This window comes from Marmota marmota, unplaced genomic scaffold (assembly GCF_001458135.2).
Source record: "Marmota marmota marmota unplaced genomic scaffold, marMar, whole genome shotgun sequence".
In the NCBI taxonomy this organism is placed as follows: domain Eukaryota; kingdom Metazoa; phylum Chordata; class Mammalia; order Rodentia; family Sciuridae; genus Marmota; species Marmota marmota.
Window position 1 is genome coordinate 2,258,676 of NW_025999924.1, and position 27,664 is coordinate 2,286,339.

The 27,664-nt window shown below is 34.9% G+C and overlaps 1 protein-coding gene across 1 annotated transcript in view; it reads right to left on the reverse strand.

Moving 5' to 3' along the window:
* The window catches only part of Ndufaf2 (NADH:ubiquinone oxidoreductase complex assembly factor 2), a 182,529-nt gene that overhangs the window by 50,785 nt on the left and 104,080 nt on the right, over window positions 1–27,664 (reverse strand). The window contains exon 2 of the mRNA XM_048800014.1: window positions 25,209–25,298. Within this exon, the coding sequence (XP_048655971.1) occupies window positions 25,209–25,298 (90 nt within the window). The remainder of the gene's footprint in view (window positions 1–25,208; window positions 25,299–27,664) is intronic.

The following is a 27,664-nucleotide window of genomic DNA, read 5'->3' on the forward strand; positions in this document are numbered from 1 at the left end:
ATACATATCTCTGAAAGAAAATGGATGCCAACCAAGAATCTTGTATCCAGCACAACTAAGCTTTAGATTTGATGATGGAATAAAAACCTTCCATGATAAACAAAAGTTAAAAGAATTTAAACTAGAAAGCCTGCATTACAGAACATCTCAGCAAAATATTCCAAGAAGAGGAAATGAAAAAGAAGAATGAAAATCTGCAGAGGGAGGTATTACACTAAAGGAAAATCTAATCAGAGGAGAAACCAAGACATGTTAAATATCAAACATAAACAAAAATGACTGCATATGCAAATCATGTCTCCATAATAACCCTAAATGATAATGGCATAAACTCACCAGCCAAAAGACATAGACTAGCAGACTGGATTAAAAAAAAAAGATCCAATAATATGCTGTCTCCAACAGACTCATCTCATAGGAAAAGACATCCACAGACTGAAGATGAAGGGTTGGGAAAAATCATACCACTCACGGAAGCAAGCAGGGGTTATCATCCTCATATCAAATAAAGTAGACTTCAAGCTAAAATTAATCAAAAGGGATAAACAAGGAGACTACATACTGCTCAAGGGAGTGCCTACATTAAAAAATGAGAGCCAGGCGCAATGGCACATGCTTGTAATCCCAGTGGCTCCGGAGGCTGAGACAAGAGGATGTCAAGTTCAAAGTCAGCCTCAGCAAAAGCGAGCCGCTAAGCAACTCAGTAAGTTCCTGTCTCTAAATAAAATATGAAACAGGGCTGGGAATGTGCCTCCATGGTAAAGTGCCCCTGTGTTCAAACCTTGGTATCCCCACCTCCACCTCTGCCAAATTAAGAGAGATCCCAAGTAAGTGAGCTTGTACTCCACCTCAAGGCCTTAGAAAAAGAAGAACAAACTAACCCACAAAATAGTAGAAGGCAGGAAATGATTAAAAGCAGAGCCAAAAATCAGTGAAATTGAGAATAAGAAAATAATACACAGGACCAATGTAACAAAAGAGCTGGTTCTTGGAAAAGATGAAAAACATTGACAAAACCTTAGCCAAACTAACCAAAAGAAAGAGAAAAGAAACAAATCAACAGGATCAGAGATGAAAAAGGTGATATCACCACAGATCCTTCTGAAATTCAGAGGATTATCAGAACCTATTTTGAAAATTTATATTCCGATAAATTGGAAAATATGGAAGATACTGACAAATTTCTACACACATATGACCTGCCTAAATTGAATCAGGAAGATACAGAAAACCTAACCAGACCAATATGGAGTAATAAAATTGAAATGGAAATTAAAAGCTTTCTACAAAAGAAAAAAATACAGCATCTGATGGATTCTCAGCTGAGTTCTACGGGACCTTTACAGTACTAACTATAGTCTTTGTCAAATTATTCCATGTAATTAATTAACCCTCCCAAATACTTTTTAATGAAATCAGCAAAACCAGACAATGAAGCATCGAGGAAAGAAAACTTCAGATCAATATCCTGATAAACACAGACTTAAAAATCCTTACATAAAATATGAGCAAACTGATAATCAGAATAAGATATATTCCATGCTTATACAGTTATACAAAATGGATCCTAATATCATGTATAACTATAAAGAATCAATAAAAAATATCACACACAAAAAATTAGCAAACCACATTCAAAAACACATCAAAAAGATAATATACCACGATCAAGTAGGTTTCATTCAAGGAATACAAGGTTGGTTCCGGATATGCAAATCAATCAATGCAATTCATTACTTAAACAGAATTAAGGACAAAAAAAAAATCATAGGATCACCTCAACAGATGGAGAAAAGACCTTTGATAAAATGCAACACTTATTCATGTTAAAAATGCTGGGGAAGTTAGGAATTGAAGGAACTTACATCAATACCATGAAGGCCATTTATGACAAACCAAAGCCCTCATCATACTAAGTAGAAAAAAATTAAAAGCATTTCCTCTAAATTCAGGAAGAAGACAAGACTGTCCACTCTCATCAATCCTATTAAATTTAGTCCTAGAAACATTAGCAGAGTGATCAGGCAAGAAAAGGAAATCAAAAGGGGTATAAATGAGAAAGAAGAAGTCAAACTCTCTTTCTGCCAATGGTATGATCCTATAACTAGAAGCCCCAAAAAACTTCACCAGAAGACTTCTAGAGTTTATAAATAAGTTTAGCAAAGTAGCAGGATACAAGACCAACACCCATAAATCAATAGTTTTTCTACATTCTAACAGTGATTCAACTGAGGAAGAAATCAAGAAAACCATTCCATTTACAATAATCTCAATATAAAAAAAAATGGGAATTAACCTAACCAAGGAGGCAAAAGAACTCTACATTGAAAATTATACAACACTTAAGAAAGGAATTGAAGAAGACCTTAGAAGATGGTCTTGAATAGGTGGAATTAATTTTGTCAAACTGACCATATTACCAAAAGCAATATACAGATTCATTGCAATTCCCATCAAAGCACCAATGAAATTCATCACAGAATTAGGAAAAACAATTCTTGAATTCATTTGGAAGAATAAGAGACCTAGAATAGCCAATGCAAATCTGATCAAGAAAAGTAGAACAGGAGGTATCACAATACCTGACTGGAAATAATACTACAAAAATGTAGTAACAAAAACAGCATGGCATCAAAATAGGCATAAAGACCAATGGAATAGAAGTTAAGACACAGAGACAAATCCACATACCTATAACTGTCTGATATTTGTCAAAGGTGCCCAAAATATATTTTGGAGAAAAGACAGACTTTTTTTTTTTAAACAAATGGTGCTGGGAAAACTGAATAGTTATATGTAGAAAAATTACATTAAACCCCTATCACCCTGCACAAAACTCAAGTTGAAATAGATCAAAGACATAGGAATTAGACCAGGAACTTTACAACTTCTGAAAGTAAACACAGGGTCAACACCCCATCATATGGGTGCTGGCACCCACTGCCTAAAACAGACTTCCAAGTGCAAGAAATAAAACCAAGAATCAATAAATGGGATGCCATTAAACTAAAAAGTGTCTGCACAGCAAAGGAAATGATTATAAGCATGAAGAGAGTGCTCAGGCAATTGGAGAAAATCTTGGCCAGCTACCACTCTGATATGGGATTAACATTCAGAATACAGCTCTGGCTGCCCATGAACGTGGTAAGCAGAAGACCAGAGCCTAGCCTGGGGGGGCCCAGTCAGCCATCCACTCCGCTTACCGCTGAGCCAGAGGTGGGAGGGGGCCCAGCCAACCATCAGCACAGCCACCCGCCCTGCCGACCTGGAGGATGGGCTGTCATGGGGTGCTGGGGTTCAGACTGAAGGAGGCACAGAACGCAGAAACTTGGCTTGCGGGTCATCAGATAGAGCTCTGGACAAACATAAGGTCTCCCCTAACACCCCTCACCTCATCAAACACGTTAGGAGAAAAACAGATGGAACCCATCTTGGAAAATCCCACCAACCCTTAAAACCCTTCAACCGGTGGGCGTGGCTAACAGTGCATTCCGAGACGGATCAGGCACCTGGTTTCCATCTCAGAGACAAAAAGTACAGAGGCTACACTAGGAAGCTCAAGTCCTCTCACACTAGCTACCTCCACCACCCTGAACACAGGGACTCAAGCTAGGATTAGGCAATGCCACCTACTGGAAGGGAAAAAAAATAATAGAGTTCAGAGAGACTTATTTTTTTCTTTTCTCACTTACTTTCTTTTTCCCTCCCTCTTTTTTCTCTTTCTTTCCTTATTATTTTTCTTCTTCTTCTTCTTTCCTTCTTACTCCCTCTATCCCACTTTCAACTCCCTAAATTTTACTATCTATAAGTAGGGTAATATTCTAAATACAGATAGGAGTTTGAATCTATATATTCTTCCATTAATTACCCATCTATTGGTTAGAGCTCTCCAAAGTTGCTAAGATAGATTAACTCCATACCCTCACTCTTTTCCCCCTAAACATAGCATCCTACACCTGAAATTCAGTTTTCTTCCTGCTACCAGAAATGGTAGGCCTTTTATGAGACTAAGGATTATATTTTTAAATGATAATTGAAGCTAACATCGGTAGACATAGAGCCTAGCTATAAATGTATAATAATGAAAACTTGTGCTTAGATGATGTACTATTGATATTGGGAACTGTTAACATTTCTTTCTCCACAAAAGAGGGACTTTGGAACTAAACAAGAGCAATATAAATATATAAGGGGAAAATCAATAACACAACAGTTTCACAAAGCTAGAAAGAAATGTGAGCAGTATGAAAAGACAAGGAAAGAAAGGACCACAAACAATGCAGGTCAATTCAACATTAGAAGAGGTAATATCTGCAGCAGATGGAAGGTCGGATAAAGAGTTCAGGATATTCATGCTTCAGATGATCTGGAGTCTCAAGAAAGACATTAGACAGCAAATTCAGACAATGAAAGATCACTTTGACAATGAAATATATAAACAAATCCAAGAAGCAAAAGATCAACTTTACAGGGAGATAGAGGATATTAAAAAAAATATAAAAACAAACAGAAATCCTGGAATTGAAGGAAACAATAAACCAAATTAAAAACTCAAATGAGAGTATTACCAGCATAGTAGAAAACTTAAAAGATAGAACATCAGACAACAAAGACAAAGTATTTCAACTTGGAAAGAACATAGACAGCTCAACGAGACTGTTAAGAAACCATGAGCAGAACATCCAAGAAATATGGGATAACATAAAGAGACCAAACTTGAGTTATTGGAATACAGGAAGGTATAGAGGTCCAAACCAAAGGAATGAGCAATTTGTTCAATAAAATAATACTAGAAAACTTCCCAGACTTGAAGAATGAAACAGAATGCCAAATCCAGAAGCCTATAGGACGCCGAATGTGCAAAATCACAAGAGATCCACACCAAGACACATTATAATGAAGGTGCCCAACATAGAGAATAAGGAGAGAATTTTAAAAGCTACAAGAGAAATGAAGCAGATTACATTTAGGGGTAAACCAATTAGGTTAATGGCTGATCTCTCAACACAGACTCTGAAAGCTAGAAGATCCTGGAATAACATATTTCAAACGCTGAACGAAAATGGGTTCCAACCAAGAATCGTATATCCAGTGAAATTAAGCTTCAGGATTGAAGATGAAATTAAAACCTTCCATGATAAATAAAAGTTAAAAGAATTTGCTGCTAGAAAACCAGCACTACAAAAAATCCTTGGCAAAACATTACAGGAAGAGGAAATGAAAAATAACAATGAAAACCAACAGTGGGAGGTAGTACAGTAAAGGAAAAACTAATCAAAGAGAAAAATCATGTTAAGTAATAAAAATAAACAAATATGGCTGGAAGTACAAACCATATCTCAATAGTAACCCTAAGTGTTAATGGCTTAAATTCACCAATCAAGAGACATAGGTTAGTAGATTGGATAAAAAAAAAAAATCCAACAATATGCTGCCTACAGGAGACTCATCAGATAGTAAAAGACATACATAGGCTGAAGGTGAAGGGTTGGGAAAAATCATACCACTCACATGGGCCTCGGAAGCAAGCAGGAGTGCCCATACTCATATCAAATAAAATAGACTTCAAGCCAACGTTAATCAAAAGGGATAAAGAAGGACACTACATACTGCTCAAGGGAACCATACACCAACAAGATATAACAATCATTAATATATATGCCCCAAACGATGGTGCAACTATGTTCATCAAAAAAACTCTTCTCAAGTTCAAGAGTCAAATAGACCACAATACAATTATTATGGGTGACTTCAATACACCTCTCTCACCACTGGACAGATCTTCCAAACAAAAGTTGAATAAAGAAACTATAGAACTCAATAACACAATTAATAACTTAGACTTAATTGACATATATAGAATATACCACCCACAATCAAGCAGTTACACTTTTTTCTCAGCAGCACATGGATACTTCTCAAAAACTGACCATATATTATGTCACAGGGCAACTCTTACAAATTATAAAGGAGTAGAGATAATACCAAGCATCTTATCTGATCATAATGGAATGAAACTGGAAATCAACAATAAAAGAAGGAAGGAAAAATCATGCATCACTTGGAGAATGAACAATATGTTACTGAATGATCAATGGGTTACAGAAGACATCAAGGAGGAAATTAAAAAAATTTTAGAGATAAATGAAAACACAGACACAACATATCGGAATCTATGGGACACACTGAAAGCAGTTCTAAGAGGAAAATTCATTGCTTGGAGTTCATTCCTCAAAAAAAGAAAAAAACAACAAATAAATGATCTCACACTTTATCTCAAAACCCTACAAAAATAAGAGCAAAACAACAGCAAAAGTAGTAGAAGGCAAGAAATAATTAAAATCAGAGCTGAAATCAATGAAATCGAAACAAAAGAAACAATTGAAAAAATTGACAAAACTAAAAGTTGGTTCTTTGAAAAAAATAAATAAGATCGACAGACCCTTAGCCATGCTAGAGAAGAGAAGAAGAGAGAGAACTCAAATTACTAGCATACGGGATGAAAAAGGTAATATCACAACAGACACTACAGAAATACAGAAGATAATGAGAAATTATTTTGATTCCTTATACTACAATAAAATAGAAGATAGTGAAGGCATCGATAAATTTCTTAAGTCATATGATCTGCCCAGATTGAGTCAGGAGGATACACACAACTTAAACAGACCAATATCAATTGAGGAAATAGAAGAAGCCATCAAAAGACTACCAACCAAGAACAGCCCAGGACCGGATGGGTATACAGTAGAGTTTTACAAAACCTTTAAAGAAGAACTAATACCAATACTTTTAAAGCTATTTCAGGAAATTAAAAAAGAAGGAGCTCTTCCAAACTCATTCTACAAGGCCAACATCACCCTGATTCCTAAACCAGACAAAGACACTTCAAAGAAAGAAAACTACAGACCAATATCTCTAATGAACATAGATGCAAAAATCCTCAATAAAATTCTGGCAAATCAGATACAAAAACACATCAAAAAGATTGTGCACCATGATCAAGTAGGATTCATCCCTGGGATGCAAGGCTGGTTCAATATATGGAAATCAATAAACGTTATTCACCACATAAATAGACTTAAAACATAAGAACCGTATGATCATCTCGATAGATGCAGAAAAAGCATTTGACAAAGTACAGCATCACTTTATGTTCAAAACACTAGAAACACTAGGGATAACAGGAACATACCTCAACATTGTAAAAGCTATTTATGAAAAGCCTCAGGCTAGCATCATTCTAAATGGAGAAAAATTGAAGGCATTCCCTCTAAAATCTGGAACAAGACAGGGATGCCCTCTCTCACCACTTTTATTCAACATAGTTCTCGAAACACTGGCCAGAGCAATTAGACGAAAAAAATTAAAGGCATAAAGATAGGAAAAGAATAATTATAATTAGCACTATTTGCGGACACTTCACAGAGGAAGATGGAAATGGATGGTATTAGAGCAGATTATGCTGAGTGAAGCTAGCCAATCCCTAAGGAGCAAGTGCCGAATGTCTTCTTTGATATAAGGGGGGGCGATTCAAAACAGAGCAGGGAGGAATAGCATGACAAGAAGATTACCATTAAATAGGGATGAGAGATGCATGGGAATGGGAGAGAGAGAAGGGGAATCGCACAGAAGATGGAAGGAGACCCTCATTGCTATGCAAAATTACATATAAGATGGTGTGAGGAAGAAAAAATAAAGTGGGTAGAGAGAGGTGATGGGAGGGGAAGGGAGGGGAAGGGGGAATAGGAAGGGTAGCAGAATACAATAGACACTAATATAGCTGTATGTATAAACGTGACTGTAAAACCAATGTGATACTGCAATCTGTACACGTGGAAAAAAAAGAATTCATACCCCACTTGAATCAAATGTATGATATGTCAAGATCATTGTAATGTTTTGAGCAACTAATAAAAAAATAAAAAAAAACATTCAGAATACACTAATAACTCAAAAAACAACACCAAAAATAAAACAAAAAAACCCAATCAATAAATGGGCAAAAGAACTAAACAGAAAATTCTCAAAAGAAGAAACATGAATGTCCAACAAATGTATGAAAAATGTTTTAACATTTCTAGTAATCAGGGAAATGCAAATCAAAACTACACTAAGACTTCATCTCTCTCCAGTAAGAATGGCAATGATAAAGAATACAAACAATTAATGCTGGCGAGGTTGTGGGGGAAAAGGCACACTTGTACACTGTTAGTGGGGATTGGAGACACTCTGGACAATCACTCTGGAAAGCAGTATGGCGATTCCTCAAAAAGCTAAGAATGGAAACACATGACTCAACTATCCCACTCCTTGATATTTCTCCCCAAATTAAAAAATCAACACACTATATACAACAACACAGCCACATCAATGTTTATGGCAGCACAATTCATAATAGCTAATTTATGGAATCAACTCAGATGACTGTCAATAGATAAATGAATTAAGAAATTGTGACACACACACACACACACACACACAGACACACAATGGAGTTCTACTGAGCCATAAAAAAAACAATGAAATCATGGCATTTGCCAGTAAATGGATGGAAATGGAGAATATCTTGCTAAGTGAAATTAGCCAAACTCATAAACTTAAAAGTTTAATATTTTCTCTCATATGTAGAAGCTGGAGTAAAATAAAGGAAAGGGTAAAGAAAGGATAATATAACATAAATAAAAACAATCAAATACAAATTAACAGAGGAGTGAAATGAAGTCTAGTAGAGAAGAGGAAGGAGATTGGGAGAGAGGAGGAAGGACTGAAAGGAAAAGGGGTAGGGAAAAGGGAGGATCATGAACGGAAATTGATTTCCATGCATGTGTCTGTCAGGATGAAACCAACTACTATGTATATTATAAAGTGCTAATAAAAACAAAACAAAATAAAAAGATGACGAAACAAAAAAGAACAACAAATATAAGGAATGTATGTTTTCAACTGTTAAAAAACCTTCAAAAGAAATATGACAATATGAGTCATTTTTTGACTACTTACCTTTAAATATATGTTTAAGGATAGAAGTAGATTAAATTGATATATTTAATTACAAATTTTATGGTGCTCATAGTTGTCACTATTCTTTTTTCTTAACTTTATATTGAGATATAATTTTCATACAAAACAATGAAGCCATCTTAAGTATGCAATTTCACAAGTTCTGACAAACATTATACAACCCTGTAACCAGCAGCACAATCAATACATAGAACATTTCCATCACTCCAAAAAATTCCCTAGTGTCTGTTCACATGTAAATATCCACTAACCCTACCCAGAGCTCCCAGGGAAGAAGTGATATACTTCCTGTCACAGTAGATTAGTTTTGCTTTGTGTATAAATGGAATCTTGCACTATGCACTCATGCATCTGGCTTATTTTACTCAGCATCAAATTCTTGAGGTTCCTCCATGTTACTATGTAGAGAAAACACTCTTCAGTATGGACAATCACCCCTCCTACCTCAGGGTATATATGCCTGTGGATCGCTCTGCCCCTTCAGTAAAGGCAGGATGGTGAGTATGAGAACACAGCAAAGGGGCTGAGATGTAGGTGAGTACATGATGAAATGACATAAGACTATGTCAACCATCTTGCTGGAAACCTTCACCACCTTGCTAGCTGTGAGGGGCAAAAAAAGCAGCTGTTTGGTTGCCCCATGTGCCAAGAAATTGCTAGTGATCTTTAGGACTCAGGATGGCCTCTGACCAACACCCAGCAAAACAATGAAGCTTTCAGTTCTACAACTGCAAGGAACTGAATGCTCAACCACTACCAAAGTGGGAAGGGGGATCTTTGCCTAGTCAAGTCTCCAGATGACCCAGCCCTCGATGACACCCTGATCTCAGCTTCACAAGACCCTAAGTAAAGAATACAGGTAGGCTATGCCTGGGCTCCCAGCCCATAGAAACTGTGAAATAATAAACCTGTGTTATTTTAAACTGCTAATTTTGTGATAATATTGATACCTGGCAATAAAAAAACAACACAATGAGCTTATCAGCAATTCATTCTAATTGCAGGACAGTATACCAATATGTAGAAATAAATTTCTTTATCCACTCATTAAATGGATAAATATTTAATTGTGAAAAACTAACAGAAATTAAGAAAAAGTTGTCTACCTTTACCAACCTTTTTTACTCCTCATTGTTGTGCAAGCCTTTGCCAGTGTCACAAGGGTGAGCGTTGGGGGGGCTTACTCATTGAATAAAAAGAAAGAATATGTTTTTTATGTATACAATCCAAATTAGTTTATAATAAAAGTAATACAATTAACAAGTAATTTTAGCAATCTCACATAAAATACACAGTTGATGTACAAAAATCAATTGTATTTCTATGTAACATCAATGAATAATTTGAAATTGAAGTAAAAAAATCAATTAATAAAACCATCAAAAAGTCAAGAAACAAGTATTAATTTAATAAAAATATGTATAAGATTTATAGTTGAACATTAAAAAACTACTAATGAAATAAAATAAATAAAGACCTAAAGAATGAAGAGAATATACTGTGTTCAGAGATGATAAAGGCTCAAACCTCTTTAAACTCATTTATAGATACAATGGATTCTCAATCAAAATATTAGGATTTGTTTTCTAGAAATGTATGATACTAAAAAAAACTCATGGAACAACAAAGGGCCCAAATTAAACCAATTTTGAAAATGAAGTTAGAAGGCTCAGATTACCTTATTTCAAGACTTACTACAATAATCAAGACAGTGTGGCATTGACAAAAGGACAGACACATAAATGCATGGTTAGAATAAAGTATGCAGAAACATACTTTAGACCCCCCCCACACACACACATACAATCAATTATCTGACACAGGTACAAAGCATTTCAATAAAAAAAAAAAAAAAAGACAATCATTTAAACCAATCTAAACTCTTCTATGCTACTACTGAGATTGAACAATGGTATAGCCACACTAGAAAACATTTTTGTAGTTTTTTTCTTAATGTAAAATCTATATGTACCATATAGATAGATTTCTTTCATATGAAAGAAATAAAAATTTAATTTTACAAATGTATATATGAATTTAGATAGTGGCTTTACTCTTAATTGCTGTAAAATGGAAATAACTCAAATATCTTTTTTTTACATTTTTTTTTAGCTGATAGACCTTTATTTATTATTATGAATAATGTGGTGCTGAGAATTGAACCCAGTGTCTCACACATGCCAGGCAAGTGCACTATCACTAAGCCCCAGCCTCAGCCCCCCAAATATCTTTTAACTAATGAATGGATTAAAAAAAACCCCAGAATTCTACTCAGGAATAAAAATAGCACAAATGAATGCATCACAAATTATTAATCTAAGTGAAAGAAAGCGGCCTTCTGCTTCTAGCCAAGATGAAGCAACTGGGACAAGTTATATGAAACAACAATTTTAAAGACAGTGGACAGGAAAAAATGAAATAAAGTGGTTTCCAAGAATGCTAAATAAAGGTTACCCTCATAATTGCTCCAGTTTGTTTTACGCTTCCAGCCTGTGACTGTATTTTCAGAAGACCCAAAAAAACTCGACGAGAAAACTTCTAGAAGTCATAAATGAATTCAGCAAAGTAGCAGAATATAAAATCAACACCCATAAATCAACTGCATTCCTATACATCAGTGATGAATCAACTGAAAGAGAAATTAGGAAAACTATTCCATTTACAATAGCCTAAAAAATCATTTGGGAATCAACCTAACAAGAGAGGTGAAAGACCTCTAGGATGAAAACTACAGAACACTAAAGAGAGAAATTGAAGAAGACCTTAGAAGATGGAAAGACCTGCCACATCCTTCAATAGCTAGGATTAATAGTGTCAAAATGGCCATACTACCAAAAGTATTATATATATTTAATAAAATTTCCATTAAAATTCCAATGACATTCTTCATAGAAATAGAAAAAACAGTCATGAAATTCATTTGGAAAAATAAGAGGCCCAGAATAGACAAAGCAATTCTTAAGTGAGAAAAGTGAAGGAGGCATCACAATATCAGACTTTAAATCTGATATTGTGATGCCTCCTTCAAGGCATGGTATTGGCAATGAAGACAATGGTACAGAATAGAAGACATAAAGAAAGGCAAACCCACATAAATCAGTTATCTCATACTGGACAAAAACGCCAAAACATACATTGGAGAAAAGATAGCCTCTTCAACAAATAGTGCTGGGAAAACTGGAAATATGTACGTAGCAAAATGAAATTAGACTCCTATCTCTCACAAAACTTAACTCAAAACTGGATCAAGGACCTAGGCACTAGATCAGTGACCCTGTGCCTACTAGAAGAAAAAGTAGGCTCAAATATCCATCATGATGGTCTAGGAACCAACTTTCTCATCAAGACTCTGAAAGTAGAAAAAGCAAAATCAAGAATCAATAAATGGAATGGTATCAAACTATTCTTCACAGCAAAGGAAACAAGAATATGAACAGAGAGCCTACAGAATGGGAGAAAAATCTGCCACCTGCACCTCAGGGAGAGCATTAATCTGTAGGATGTATAAGAAACTCAAAAAACTTAACATCAAAAAAATCAAATAACCCAATCAATAAATGGGCAAAGGAACCGAATAGACACTTCACAGAAGAAGAAATATGATTGTTCAATGAATATATGAAGAAATATTCAACATCTCTAGCAATTAGAGAAATGCAAATTAAAACTACACTGAGATTTTATCTCACTCTAGTCAGAATGGCAATTATCAAGGATACAAATAACAATAAATGTTGGCGAGGATATGGTGAGAAAGGTTCACTCACACATTGCTGGTAGGACTGCACATTGGTGCAATCACTATAGGAAGCAGTAGGGAAGATTCCTCAGAAAATTTGGAATGGAACCACCATTTGACCCAGTTATCCCACCCTTCGTCATACAACCAAAGGACTTAAAATCAGCATATTACAGTGATGTGGCCATATCAATGTTTGTAGAAGCCCAATTCACAATAGCTATGCTATGGAACCAACCTAGGTGCCCTACAAGAAATGAATGGATAAATAAAACGTGGTACATAAACACAATGGAATATTACCAAGCCATAAAGAAGAATGAGATTATGGCATTTGCCTATAAATGCATGGAACTGTAGACCATCATACTAAGTAAAATAATCCAAACCCTCAAACCAAAGACCAAATGTTCTCTCTGATACGTGGATGCTACACACAACGGTGGTGGTGGGGAATAGAAGTTCACGGGATTAGACAAAGGGGCATGAAGGGAAGGGAGGGCAGATGGGAATAGGAAAGATTATAGAATCAATCAGATATACATGAATGCATGATCAATGTAACTCTACATCATGTACAACCACAAGAATGGGAAGTTACACTCCATGTATGTATAATATGTCAAAATACACTCTAATGTTATGCATTATTAAAAAGAAAAAAGAAAAAAATTTTTAAAAGTACTTAAATATTTACAGGTACATCTGACAAAAGATATATAGAATCCGTACAATACAAACACAAACTTTGTCAAGAAAATTAAAGAAGGCCTAAAGAAATTAAGAGATAAGCCATGTACATTTTAGTAAGATTCTTACTAAAATGGCAATTCTCTGCAAAAATGATCCATACATTTAACAAAATTCAATCAAAATTCCATGAGGCATTTTTGTATAAAGTAGCAAGCTGATTTTAAAATGTATATGGAAATGCAAAGGACCAAGGTAGTCAAAACAACTTCAAAAAACCATAATGAAGTTGGAGGGCTACCAGTACTTCATATCAAGATTTACAAAGTTACTAATATCAAGGAACTGAGGCCCTTGTTCAAATAGCCAGAGAAGACCCAAACCAAGCTGGATCTCTGATGGACTACAACAGTCACATGAATGAGTTTGAAAGTTTATCATCCCTGTGTGGAATATGAATGGAGCCCAGACAAGCACCTTGCCTCAGCTATGTGGGAGACCTCATGCCAGAGGATACATATCTAAGCCACACTTGGCTTCCTGATGCATTAAAAATATGAGATAGTAAATGTCTGTTAAGTCTCTAACTTTTGGAGTAATTTTTTAATGCAGTAATAAATAATTAATATGTATAGCTATCATTGGATAAAAATCACCAATAGTTCTCAGTCATTCTCAGACAATCAATTTGGTTGAGCAATAGGCTCAGAGACTCTGGGTTGGGACATGAGTTGAATAGAGATACTCTTAGAATTATGTACTCACAGAACATCGAGATAGATGGATTTTTAAAGGATTCTGAATTTGTCTTTTAAAGCTAATAAGTGAAAAACAGGGAAGAAAATCAATTTGTCCAAATGACTAAGATAGTAAATAGCCTCTGCAAGATTTGAATATAACCTAGGTTTTATGATGCTGGTACAGGGATAGCATCATTCCCTGAACACTGTTTTATGAAATTATAAAAATTCTTGTCAGGTGAAGTGGTACACACCTGTAATTCCAGAAGCTGTGGAGGCTGAGGCAGGAGGATCACAAGTTCAAAGCCAGCCTCAGCAAAAGCGAGGCACTAAGCAATTCAGTGAGACCCTAGCTCCAAATAAAATACAAAATAGGGCTGGGGATGTGGCTCAGTGGTTGAGGGCCCCTGAGTTCAATCCCAGGTACTCAAAAAAAAAAAAAAAAAAAAAAAAAAAAGATTATTGGTGAGTAGTTCCTATGACCTGAGAAAGACATGTTAAAAAATTATTAATATTAAAGCAATAAAGATGTACATGATAAAACACGATATTCATTATTAATCAGCAGTGTTTAACAGATATGTTCTAATATCTCTGGAAAATAATTTTTATATAGCTTTATTCCAAGTTTTTATTCTAACATTTTAATTAGTACATGTGATAAATAACCTAACTTTCCACCAATCAATCAATCAATCAATAATGGTTTAGGGCTGTTCCGTTTCTTTCTTCTACTTCTTCTTCTTTTTCAAATCTTTTTTTTTAGTTGTAGATGGACATAATACCTTTATTTATTTATTTATTTTTATTCAGTGCTAACGATTGAACACAGTACCTCACACATGACAGGGTAGTGCTCTACCACTGAGCCACAACAGCCTGGCTATTCCGTTTCTTTCAATTATAGTCGACTTTTTATATATTTTCAGGTTCTCTCAATAATGTGTATTCCTGTTAATACTAAAGAAGCTTAAACTTACCAAAAACAATAAAAAGGAACAAAAATGGAAGATAAAATATTATTTGAGTTATAGAGAAATAGATTTTTGAGAAGTTCTATATAAGAACTATACATCATGGCATGGGTTAAATTTAAAAGATTTGGTGAAACTCTGCGAGACCATCCAGTAGCTAGTACTATACTATCTCCCACAGGTATCCCAAAAATGTTCTACATTTTTGGAAACAATTGCTTGTTTGCTATACTATAACTTTCTTTAGATTGATTTATCTTTGGCAAATGAGCAAAGTCCCCACAGTATCTCTTCCTTTTATACTTTCAATTTCAAATGTATTCACTCAGCAAATATTGATTAAGCTTACACTTATTTTATGTAAAGTACTTACCTACGCCCTGGGAATACAATGATGAACAAGGTAAAGACTATCCTAAAGAATCTTCAAGTCCACAAAAGGGAATTAAGGGAAGGGAGGGAGGATGGGAATAGGAAAGAAAGACAGTGGACTGAAACGGACATAACTTTCCTATGTTCATATATGAATACATGACCAGTATTAACTCCACATCATGTAGAACCTCAAGAATGTGAAGTTACACTCCACGTTATGTATAATATGTCAAAATACACTCTACTATCACACATATCTAAAAACAAAAACAAAAACATCTTCAAGTCCAAGGGGAGGAGGTAGAAAACTAAACAGAATCCTCTACAAGTGTATAAGTGTTATTACAGGGGGAGACACAAAGTAAATGAAAACAAAACAGGAATATCCTATTCAGCACCATTTGGGGGTTGAGGCTGGGGTCAGAAAAAGACTTTCAAAGAGAATTAATGTCTATTCCAAAATGTGATAAATAAGTAGGCATTAGTCAAGTTAGTAAGGAGGTAGGCAGCATCATATAAAGTAGGGAAGAAAAAAAAAAAAAAGCCTGGAGGTGTAGCTCGTAGTACAGCACTTGCCTAACATGAAGGAGACCCCCAAGTTCTGGGGGTGGGGGTCAGGAAGTGAAAACTTTGTAGACCAAATAATTTGAGTTCAAATTTGTTTTTAGCTATTGTTTGTATCTAGAAAAAAATTTTAAACCACCCTGCTTATTTAGGAGGAATCAAAAGGGAATTCATGTAAGTTCTCACCACAACATCTACTGGATCCATGCCCATAAACTCAACTTTTCCATATACTACTGATGAATTTTCCATACTATTGTCAAAGTGCAAATACTAGATAGAGCCTGTCCTACCCTGCCTTCTTCAGGACTTCTCTTTCGGCATTATAAATGCTTCTATTTGTATTGGATCTTCCCCATTACTGTTAGAAAACTCTGTTAGCTTTTTTGGCTTTAAAGTAAAACAAAATAAAATTCTTCTCTTGACTCCAGTTTCCTGCCCAGGTACTGCCTCATGAGTCTGCTTTTCTTTACAGATGAACTTTTCATAAACACAGACTGCACTCATTCTCTTCAAATTCTCTCTTCCTATTCTTTATTTCTATCAGGCTTTTGCTCCTGTCACTCTACAGAACTATTTTTCTCAGGACTAAAGACCTCTCTGTTCGTTAAAGCAAATGGTTGATTTTCAGTCGTCATCTGACACTACTGATCACTTCTTTCTCCTTGATAATTGGCTTTTAGATGTGACTCATTTTTTCCTCCTACTTTTCTGGCTGTTGCATTTTTGTCTCCATTGTCTCTAAACCTTGGAGAAGCACAAGGTTCAGTCTTTGAATACCCTGTTTTCTATGGACACTCATTCTCTTTGTGATTTCACCTAGGCTCACAGCTTTATATAGCATTCACTTGCTTTATATACCATTTACTTTGCTACTCGCAAATTTTATTGCCAACCAAATGTTTCCACTAAACACTTGGCTCACAAACAATTTAATATCTTTACTTGTATGTTAAATAGATACCGCACACTTACCATGACCTAAATTTGTGTTGTTTACTCCCCTAATTTGCTCCTCCCGTAGGCTTGTCTATCAGTTAATGGCGACTTCACTTTTTTCCAAGTGAGGCCAAAAAATTATAGGCCATTACTGATTGCCTTCCTCTTACACTCTACATCTAATATGTCAGCAAATCCCATTGGATCTACTTTTACAATACATCCAGAATTCAACTACTGTTTTCCATTCCTACATCATTCTGGTCCAAGTCACAACTATCCTTTGCCCTAAGGTACTACTAAAACCTCCTGGCTGCATGTTTTGACTATGTCTCTTGGGTTTCTTTGCAATGTAGCAGCCAAAGTAATACTATTAAATATAACTCAGCATTATGAATACTCTTTTCAAAACTCTCTCCAGACGCTTACAATCTCATTCAGAGTAAAGTCCGGAGTGCTTAGGATAGCCTCTGTGGCCCCACAAAATTGGGCATTCTGCTAACTCTCTAAACTTATCTCCTATTACCTTCTCTCTGGCTCTATCCCAGTCATATTGACTTCCTTTCTATTCCTTAACATCTGAGCATGTTTTTGCCTCAGGGCTTTTGCACTTGTGCCGGGAGTCCTCCTCTAGTTGTTATTAGCACAGCCAGTTCCTTCTTCTGTCTTTATTAAAAACTAATCTTCTCAGCAAGGCCTTTTCTAAACACTACTTAAAACTGTAAAACTTTCCCAAATACTCTTGTGCGGTTTCTCTCTTTTATTTTTATATGTCCATTAGCATATAACATGGTTTATTTGCTTATCTGGTTTGTCTTTCTCCCACCCAGAAATGTGGAGGTCTTCAATAGGCACATTGTTTCACCCAAATTGATCAATAATATGCAACTTGTGTGTACCTGTATTCTGCTACTAATAACTGATAAATGCTAGTTTTTATTCATCTGAACCTGAAAAAAACTTTGGATTTATTTGGTGTCGACACCATTTATTTTAAAAGTTTGTTCTCTTTGCTTCTCTCTATACAGTATTATTTGTCTATATTTTAGTTTAATTTTTTCATGGTGTAAAATTCTTCTTATTTTTTATATTTAATTAATGTGTACCACTGTAGAAATAACTTTCATTTCAGTGTTTGGTTGATGTATTAGTTTTAAGAATATGCCCCATGGGATAGTCATGCTGAATTACTATAACAAAACACTTATAAAAAGCATTAAAACTTCATTCTAATTCTCTGAAAGTCTCAAAGGCTGAAAAATGAGTCATTACCTATTTGTTTATTTATAACTTAATTTATTTTTATGAACATTTTAATTCTATGCTATTATTGGAAAAAAATGACAGAATAGACTCAATATAAGAAGGTGTAAGCATTAATTGAGTATCGTAAATGTAGCTTATATCACTGGAAAGTTTATTAAAATAAGAATGCTCAATTATTCCTTCTAGAAATTAGCAATTTGTATTTCCTAGAAAAAAATCTCTGTTATCTATACACATTTTTGCTCTTTTCTCATAGTTCCACGTATTTTCATTGCTAATAAGAGAAAGATGTTTTCACTGAAATAATATTTATATTCACATGGGCTGGGGATGTGGCTCAAGTGGTAGCGCGCTCGCCTGGCACGCGTGCGGCCCGGGTTCGATCCTCAGCACCACATACAAACAAAGATGCTGTGTCCATCGAAACTAGAAAATAAATATTAAAAAAAAATTCTCTCTCTCTCTCTCTCTCAAAAAAATATTTATATTCATATGCCAGCATAAACATAACATAATGCCTATAGCTACTACATGTAAGTTATCATGCTATGACCACCAAGAGGCAACAGATATGTATGTAGCTATATAACCAAAGCAATTTATCTAACCTTTCCAGGACTCAGATGATCTATCCATTAAATGAGTATAATTATAATAGTGTCTACCTTACAGAATTATTGTGATAATTAAACATGATAAGGACTTAAAAGCAATGACACAATACCAGGCTTATAGCTATACATTCAATAAGTGTTAATTGATAAATAAGTTAGACACTGGTACTTCAGTTAAGGTTCTTTTTTTTTCTTTTCTTTTTTAATTTATTTTTAAAAAAATAAATGACAAAGGAATGCATTACAATTCTTATTACATATATAAAGCACAATTTTTTCATATCTCTGGTTGTGTATAAAGTACATGTCTTCATACATGTACTTTGGATAATGATGACCATCACATTCCACCATCATTCATAAACCCCTGCCCCATCCCCTCCTCTCCCACCCCTCTGTCCCATCTAGAGTTCATCTATTCCTCCCATGCTCTCCCTCCCTACCTCACTATGAATCAGCCTCCTTATATCATAGAAAACATTCGGCATTTGTTTTTTTTGGGGGGATTGGCTAACTTTACTTAGCATTATCTCCTCCAACTCCATCCATTTACCTGCAAATGCCATGATTTTATTCTCTTTTATTGCTGAGTAATATTCCATTGTATATATATGCCACATTTTTTTAATCCATTCATCTACCAAAGGGTATCTAGGTTGGTTCCACAGTTTAGCTATTGTGAATTATGCTGCAATAAACATTCATGTGGCTGCACTACTGCAATAGGCTGATTTTAAGTCCTTTGGCTATAAACCGAGGAGAGGGATAGCTAAGTCAAATGGTGGTTCCATTCCCAATTTTCCAAGGAATCTCCACACTGCTTTCCAAATTGGCTGCACCAATTTGCAGTCCCACCAGCAATGTATAAGTGTATCTTTTTCCCCACATCCTCACCAACACTTATTGTTGTTTGTATTCATAATAGCTGCCATTCTGACTGGAGTGAGATAAAATCTTAAAGTAGTTTTAATTTCCATTTCTCTAATTGCTAGAGATGTTGAACATTTTTTCATATATTTGTTGACTGACTGAATATCCTCTTCTGAGAAGTGTCTATTCAGGTCCTTGGCCCATTTATTGATAGGTTATTATTATTATTATTATTATTTTGGTGTTTAGCTTTTTGAGTTCTTTATGTACTGTAGAAATTAGTGCTCTATCTGATGTGTGAGGGGTAAAAATTTGCTCCCAAGATGCAGGCTTTCTATTTACCTCACAGATTGTTTCTTTTGCTGAGAAGAAACTCTTTAGTTTGAGTCCATCCCATTTATTGATTCTTGGTTTTAATTCTTGTGCTGTAGGAATCTTATTAAGGAATTGGGGCCTGATCCCACATGATAAAGGATAGGGACTACTTTTTCTTCTATTAGACGCAGAGTCTCTGGTTTAATTCCTAGGTCCTTGATCTACTTTGAGTTGATTTTTGTGCTGGTGAGAGATAGGGGTTTAATTTCATTTTGTTACAGTTTTCCCATCATCAATTGTTGAAGAAGCTACCTTTTCTCCAATGCGGGTTTTTGGCACCTTTGTCTAATATAAAATAATTGTAATTTTGTGGGTTTAGTCTCTCTGTGTCCTCTGTTCTATACCATTGGTCTTCCAGTTTGTTTTGGTGCCAATACCATGCTGTTTTTGTTACTATTGCTCTGAAGTATAATTTAAGGTCTGATATAGTAATGCCACCTGCATCACTCTTCCTGCTAAGGATTGCTTTAGCTATTCTGGATCTCTTATTTTTCTAGATAAATTTCATGATTGCTTTTTCTATTTCTGTGAGGAATGCCATTGGGATTTTGATCAGAATTACATTAAATCTATACAGTGCTTTTGGTAGTATGGTCATTTTGATAATATTAATTCTGCCTATCCAAGAGCAAGGTACATCTTTCCATCTTCTAAGGTTTTCTTTGATTTCTCTCTGTAGGGTTCTGTAGTTTTCATTGTACAGATCTTTCATCTCTTTTATTAAGTTGATTCCCCAATTTTTTTTTTCCTGAGGCTATTGTAAATGTGGTAGTGTTCCTCATTTCCCTTTCAGACGATTTGTTGCTGATACACAGAAATGCCTTTGATTTATGGGTGTTAATTTTATAACCTGGTATGTTGCTGAATTCATTTACTAGTTGTATAAGTTTTCTGGTGGAGCTTTTTGGTCTTCTAGGTATAGAATCTATCATCAGCAAATAGTGCCAATTTGAGTTCTTCTTTACTTATGTATCTCTTTAATTTCTTTCATCTAATTGCTCTGGCCAGTGTTTCAAGAAATATGTTAAATAGAAGTGGTGAAAGAGGGCATCCCTGTCTTATTTTAGTTTTTAGAGGGAATACCTTCATTTTTTCCCCATTTAGAATGATGGTGGCCTGGGGCTTACAGTAGATAGCCTTTACAATGTTGAGGTATTTTCCTGTTACCCCTAGTTTCTCTAGCGTTTTGAACATGGAGGGGTTCTGTATTTTGTCAAATGCTTTTTCTGCATTTATTGAGATGATCATATGATTCTTATCTTTGAGTCTATTGATATGATGAATTATATTTTTTGATTTCCAAATGTTGAACCAACCTTGCATCGCTGGGATGAATCCTACTTGATTGTGGTGCACTAACTTTTTGATGTCTTTGTATTCAATTTGCCAGAATTTTATTGAGAATTTTGCATCTATATTCATTAGAGATATTGATCTAAAGTTTTCTTTTTTTGATGCATCTTTTTCTGGTTTTAGAATCAGGGTGATATTAGCCTCATAGAATGAGTTTGGAAGTGCTCCCTCTTTTTCTATTTCCTGAAATAAATTGAAGAGTATTGGTATTAGTTCTTCTTTAAAGGTCTTGTAGAGCTCAGCTGTGTATACATCTGGTCCTTGGCTTTTCTTGGTTGGTAGGCTTCTGATGGCATCTTCTATTTCATCAATTGATATTGGTCTGTTTAAATCATACTGATTCAATCTGGGCAAATCGTATGACTTAAGAAATTTGTTGATGCCTTCAATATCTTCCATTTTATTGGAGTATAAGTTTTCAAAATAATTTCTAATTATCCTCTGTATTTCTGTAGTATCTGTTGTGATATTACCTTTTTCATCATGTATGTGGAGAGTTTTCTCTCTCCTTCTATTTGTTAGTGTAGCTAGGGGTCTGTCAATTTTATTTATTTTTTCAAAGAACCAACATTTGCTTTGTCAATTTTTTCAACTGTTTTCATTTCAGGTCTAATTTTAATTACTTCCTGTCTTCTACTGCTTTTGGTGTTGATTGTTCTTCTTTTTCTAGGGCTTTGAGATGAAATGTTAGGTCATTTATTTGTTGACTTTTTCTTCTTTGAAGGAATGAAGTCCATGAAATAAAATTTCCTCTGAGTACTGCTTTCACAGTGTCCCAGCAATTTCGATATGTTGCGTCTATGTTCTCATTTACCTCTAAGAATTTTTTAATCTCCTCCTTGATGTCTTCTGCAACCCATTGTTCATTCAGTATCATATTGTTTGGTCTCCAAGTGTTGGAGTAATTTTTATTTTTTATTTTGTCATTGATTTACAATTTTATTCCATTATGATCTGATAAAATGCATAGTAGTATCTCCACTTTTTTGTATTAAGAGTTGCTTTGTGGGCCGGGGATGTGGCTCAAGCGGTAATGCACTTGCCTGGCGTGCAAGGGGCGGGGCACTGGGTTCGATCCTCAGCACCACATAAAAAAATAAAATAAAGATGTTGTGTCCACTGAAAACTAAAAAATAAATATTAAAATATTCTCTCTCTCTTAAAAAAAAAACAACAAACAGTTGCTTTGTGGCACAGTATATGGTCTATTTTAGTGAAGGATCCATGTGCTGCTGAGAAGAAAGTGGACCCGCTTGATAAAGGTTGAAATGTTGTACATAAGTCAGTTAAGTCAAAGTTATTAATTGTATTATTGAGCTCTATTGTTTCTTTATTCAATTTTTGTTTGGAAGATCTATCCAGTGGTGACAGAGGTATGTTAAAGTCACCCATGATTACTGTGTTGTGGTCAATTTCACTCTTGAACTTGAGAAGACTTTGTTTGATGAGCAAAGCTGCTCCACTGTTTGAGGCATATATATTTATGGTTGTTATGTCTTGTTGGTGTATGGATACCTTGAGCAGTATATAATGTCCATCTTTATCCCTTTTGATTAACTTTGGCTTGAAGTCTACTTTATTTATTTATTTTTTAGAGAGAGAGAGAGAGAGAGAGAGAGAGAGATAGAGAGAGAGAGAATTTTTTAATATTTGTATTTTAGTTTTTTGGCGGACAGAACATCTTTGTTTGTATGTGGTGCTGAGGATCAAACCCGGGCCGCACGCATGCCAGGCGAGCGTGCTACCGCTTGAGCCACATCCCCAGTCCAAGTCTACTTTATTTGATATGAGGATGGAAACCCCTACTTGCATCTGCAGTCCATGTGAGTGGTATGATTTTTCCCAACCTTTCACCTTCAGTCTGTGTATGTCTTTTCCTATCAGATGAATCTCCTGGAGGCAGCATATTGTTGTGTCTTTTTTTATTTATCCAATCTGCTAAACTATGTCTTTTGATTGGTGAGTTTAAGCCATTAAGGCTTAAACATTCAGGGTTATTATTGAGACATGGTTTGTATTTCCAGCCATATTTGTTTATTTTTATTATTTAACTTGACTTGATTTTCTTCTTTGATTAGTTTTTCCTTTAGGATACTACCTCCCTCTATTGATTTTCATTGTTGGTTTTCGATTCCTCTTCATGGAATATTTTTCCAAGGATGTTTTGTAGTTCTGGGTTTCTATCTATAAATTCTTTTAACTTTTGTTTATCATGGAAGGTTTTTATATCATCAAATCTAAACTTTAATTAATTTTTCTGGACACAAGATTCTTGGTTTGCATTCACTTTCTTTCAGAGCTTGATATATGTTGTTCCAGGATCTTCTAGCTTTCAGGGTCTGTGCTAAAAAATCTGCCATTATCCTAATTGGTTTTCCTTTATATGTAATCTGATTGCTTTCCTTTGTGGCTTTTAAAATTCTCTCCTTATTCTGTATGTTGGGCATTTTTATTATAATGTGCCTTGGTGTGGATCTATTGTGATTTTGTACATTCAGTGTCCTATAGGCTTCTTGAATTTGGATTTCTAATTCATTCTTCATGTTTGGAACGTTTTCTTATATTATTTCATTGAATAGATTGCTCATTACTTTGGTTGGGACCTCTAGGCCTTCCTCTATCCCAATAACTCTTATATTTGGTCTTTTTATGCTACCCCATATTTCTTGAATATTCTGCTCGTGGTTTCTTACCATTATCACTGTGTGGTCTACGTTCTTTTCAAGATTATATATTTTCAGTTAAGGTTCTTTTAGTGGCAAATAACAAAGCCTAACATAGTCTAGACCTTAGGTATTTAATAAGAATACTTACTGAGCACTTACTATGTGCCTTCCCATGTGTCAGGCATTATGTAAGGAACTGGAAAGGAAAAAAGGTAAATGTATATTAAGGACATAAGGTCCCGGTTAGAATACTGATTTGCATCTAAACTTCATTAAGAAAGAAACATAACTGGGAACTGGAGAGCTGTTGGGAACCTAGGAAATATTCTTGCTTTCTTATGTATTTTCTTTGCAAAGTAGTGTCAGTTTTCTTCTCGGTTGATCAGCTTTTTCTGTAATAAAACATTAGTGATGGATTGAAAATGGCTACTCTCAAACTCCCATGTTCATATATTACTTCCCAAGCCACAAAGACAGATTAGCTCCTGCTGCTTTATACCCCTTTGATCTTTTACTTAATTTCAGAGTATAAGATAGGGATCAACCATCCATCCTTGTCTAAACAGGAGGTCAGTTAACAGGGTCACTGTGCCTTGAATAAATATTCCAAATGGTATCCAAAGCAAGTATTCTCAATAACTTAGACTGAAAAGTATGTTTCTCAAGTTCATGTAACTAGTGCATGCCAGAAATTGGCTTCCAATCCTGGGATTGTCCAAGTGCAGGGTGGGTATCTCTTTAACTTTGCATATGTGGAGTTTTGCTTGCCTCACTTTAGCTAATGCTTCATAGTTCTTTTTGTTATACTTGCGTTCCCTTTCCAAACTTTGTCAACTTCATAAATTTTAAAGAAATGCAATGTTTAAAAAAAGTTTGATGGATTCAGGATATAAAAGGTTTTTCAAAAAAGAGAAGTATGTAATTATATATGTGCTTATTAACTTCTGTTAAAATTAAAATTAAAAATTTTTGTTAAACAATTTGCCTCTCAGATAGTTCTACTAAAAGCAGAATCTTACCTTCCCATTCTGTTGGGATATCTCCCACTTCATAGTCTGTTTCTTTTTTATTTGCTGCTTCTACAATCCTTTTTTCTCGAATAGTTTGTCCTGTAAGACAAAAGTGATAAATACATTTTTAAATGAACATAACATAGTAGTTATTACAAGTAATGTCTTCTCTTTTGATACTTCACAACCTTGATATTGTAAAAGAATTAAATTAGAAGGAAAAAGAATAGATTCTATTCAGAATTATATATTAGAAAAGACAACTTCTGAACTATAAAATTTTAAAACAGTCTTCCATAGTATGCAAAATTAATTTTGGTAGCATAAATATAGATTCTATATAAGGAAAAAGAACAATCAATCCTGCAAGACACTAATAACTCATAAAAGAATTTTAGTAAGTGTTTTATGCCTTTAAACTCACAAGTATATACACCAGATGTGCCACACATTGCTGTCACTACCCATTATAGACCATGAGAAATTGGTACTACCCTTGCCCCACAATATATTGAAAAACTTAATAGATCCAAGCCACAGGATGGGTTCTATGGCCTGAGTTACTACCTCTCAAGGGAATATAATGAAAGAGGGACAAAAAGTGGTGAGCCTCAGATATGGTGCTTCAGGTGTGAGATGGACATGCAGAATGAAATGGCAGAAATGTAAAAACAGGAAAGCAGAGAGAACAGTAAAGAAAAAGGTACAGAGAAAATAATGATGGGATGAGAAATGTCTATTACTTATATTTCTCAAAAATGAGGAGTTTATCAAAAAACTTAACACCAAAAAACCCCCAAATAACCATGTCAATAAATGGGCTAAAGAACTAAACAGACACTTCAAAGAAGAAGAAATACAATTGACCAACAAATATATGAAAAAGTGTTCAACATCTTTAGCAATTAGAGAAATGCAAATCAAAACTTCACTAAGATTTCATCTCACTCCAGTCAGAATGGCAATCATCAAGAATATAGGCAACAATAAATGTTGGCAAGGAGGTGAGAAAAAAGGTACACTCATACATTACTGGTGAGACTGCAAATTGGTATTACCACTATGGAAAGCAATATGGAGATTCCTCAGAAAACTTGCAATGGAACTATCATTTGACTTAGCTATCCCATTCCTCAGTTCATACCCAAAGGACTTAAAATCAGCATACTACCGTAGTGCAGTCACACCAATGTTTATAACAGTTCAATTCACAACAGCTAAACTAGAGAACCAACCTAGGTGTCCTTAAATAGATGAATGAATAAAGAAAATGTGGTATATATATTCAATGGAATATTATTCAGCTTTAAATAAGAATAAAATTATGACATTTGCCAGTAAATGGTTGGAGTTAGAGAATATCATGCTAAGTGAAATAAGCCAATCCCCCCAAAACCAAAGATTGAATGTTTTCTCTAATATGTGGATGCTAATTCACAATTAGGGGTGGGGAACTAGAGAAGTATAGAGTTACCTTAGATTATATAGAGTTAAGGGGAGGGGATGTGGGGATAGAAAGGATAGTAGAATGAAACAGATATTATTACTTTATGCATATATGTGATTGCATGATAAATGTGATTCTATAGCATGTACACTCAGAAAATGAGAAATTAAATCCCATCTATAAATGATATATTAAAGTGCATAAATGCATTATACTATCATGGATAACTAATTAAAACAAATAAAAAATTAAATTAAAAAATATATAGTTGATTAGAATGTATTTTAAGTTCATACACAAGGCATAAAACTATTCATCGTTTTCTTCTATTTTAAAGTCTTGATTATATCCTTCAAAGCTGCTTTGTCAAAATGGTGGCTTCAAAATATTTGCCTATCATTCAATCTTTGAGCTAGTGAAACTAGGTAGGCTTTCTATTTCCAACAGTTAACAAGTATGGTTCTGTACTACAGGGATTGTGAGCTGAGACAGAGAAGACACCAGTGAGTAATGAAAAAGGGAGCAGTATGACTTAACAGTAATTAGACCAGTCTTGGATAGAAGTCTGGGCATTATAGGACACTCCTTTCTTTAACCCTCCTCAGCCAATCTTCCACCATACTAAAGAGACTGGGCAACATAATTAAAGAAACTGACATTGTTGCCTGCAAATCTCTCTTATATACTTCCTGCAGTTTTACTAACTAACATTCCTTCATTTGTGGACAAGGGCTCCTGGGAGTGAATGTGGAGGATAAAGGACAGCCTGAGAAGACCAAATGGCTGGTTGTTACTTCCTGTTTTTGGAAGAATAAGTAAAAGACTGGGATTTCATAGACAAGTCATTTAATGGCCAATAACCCTGAAGTATTTGGCCAGGAAAGCTCTGCATTTCATTATGAACTCATTTAACCAGTTTAATTGAATCCTAACATGCAAGTTCCTTAAGGTTTATAAAGAGGAGTTACATTTTCCTTATCTTATGCAATAAACCTACAGAAGGGCAGGGGATTTGTAG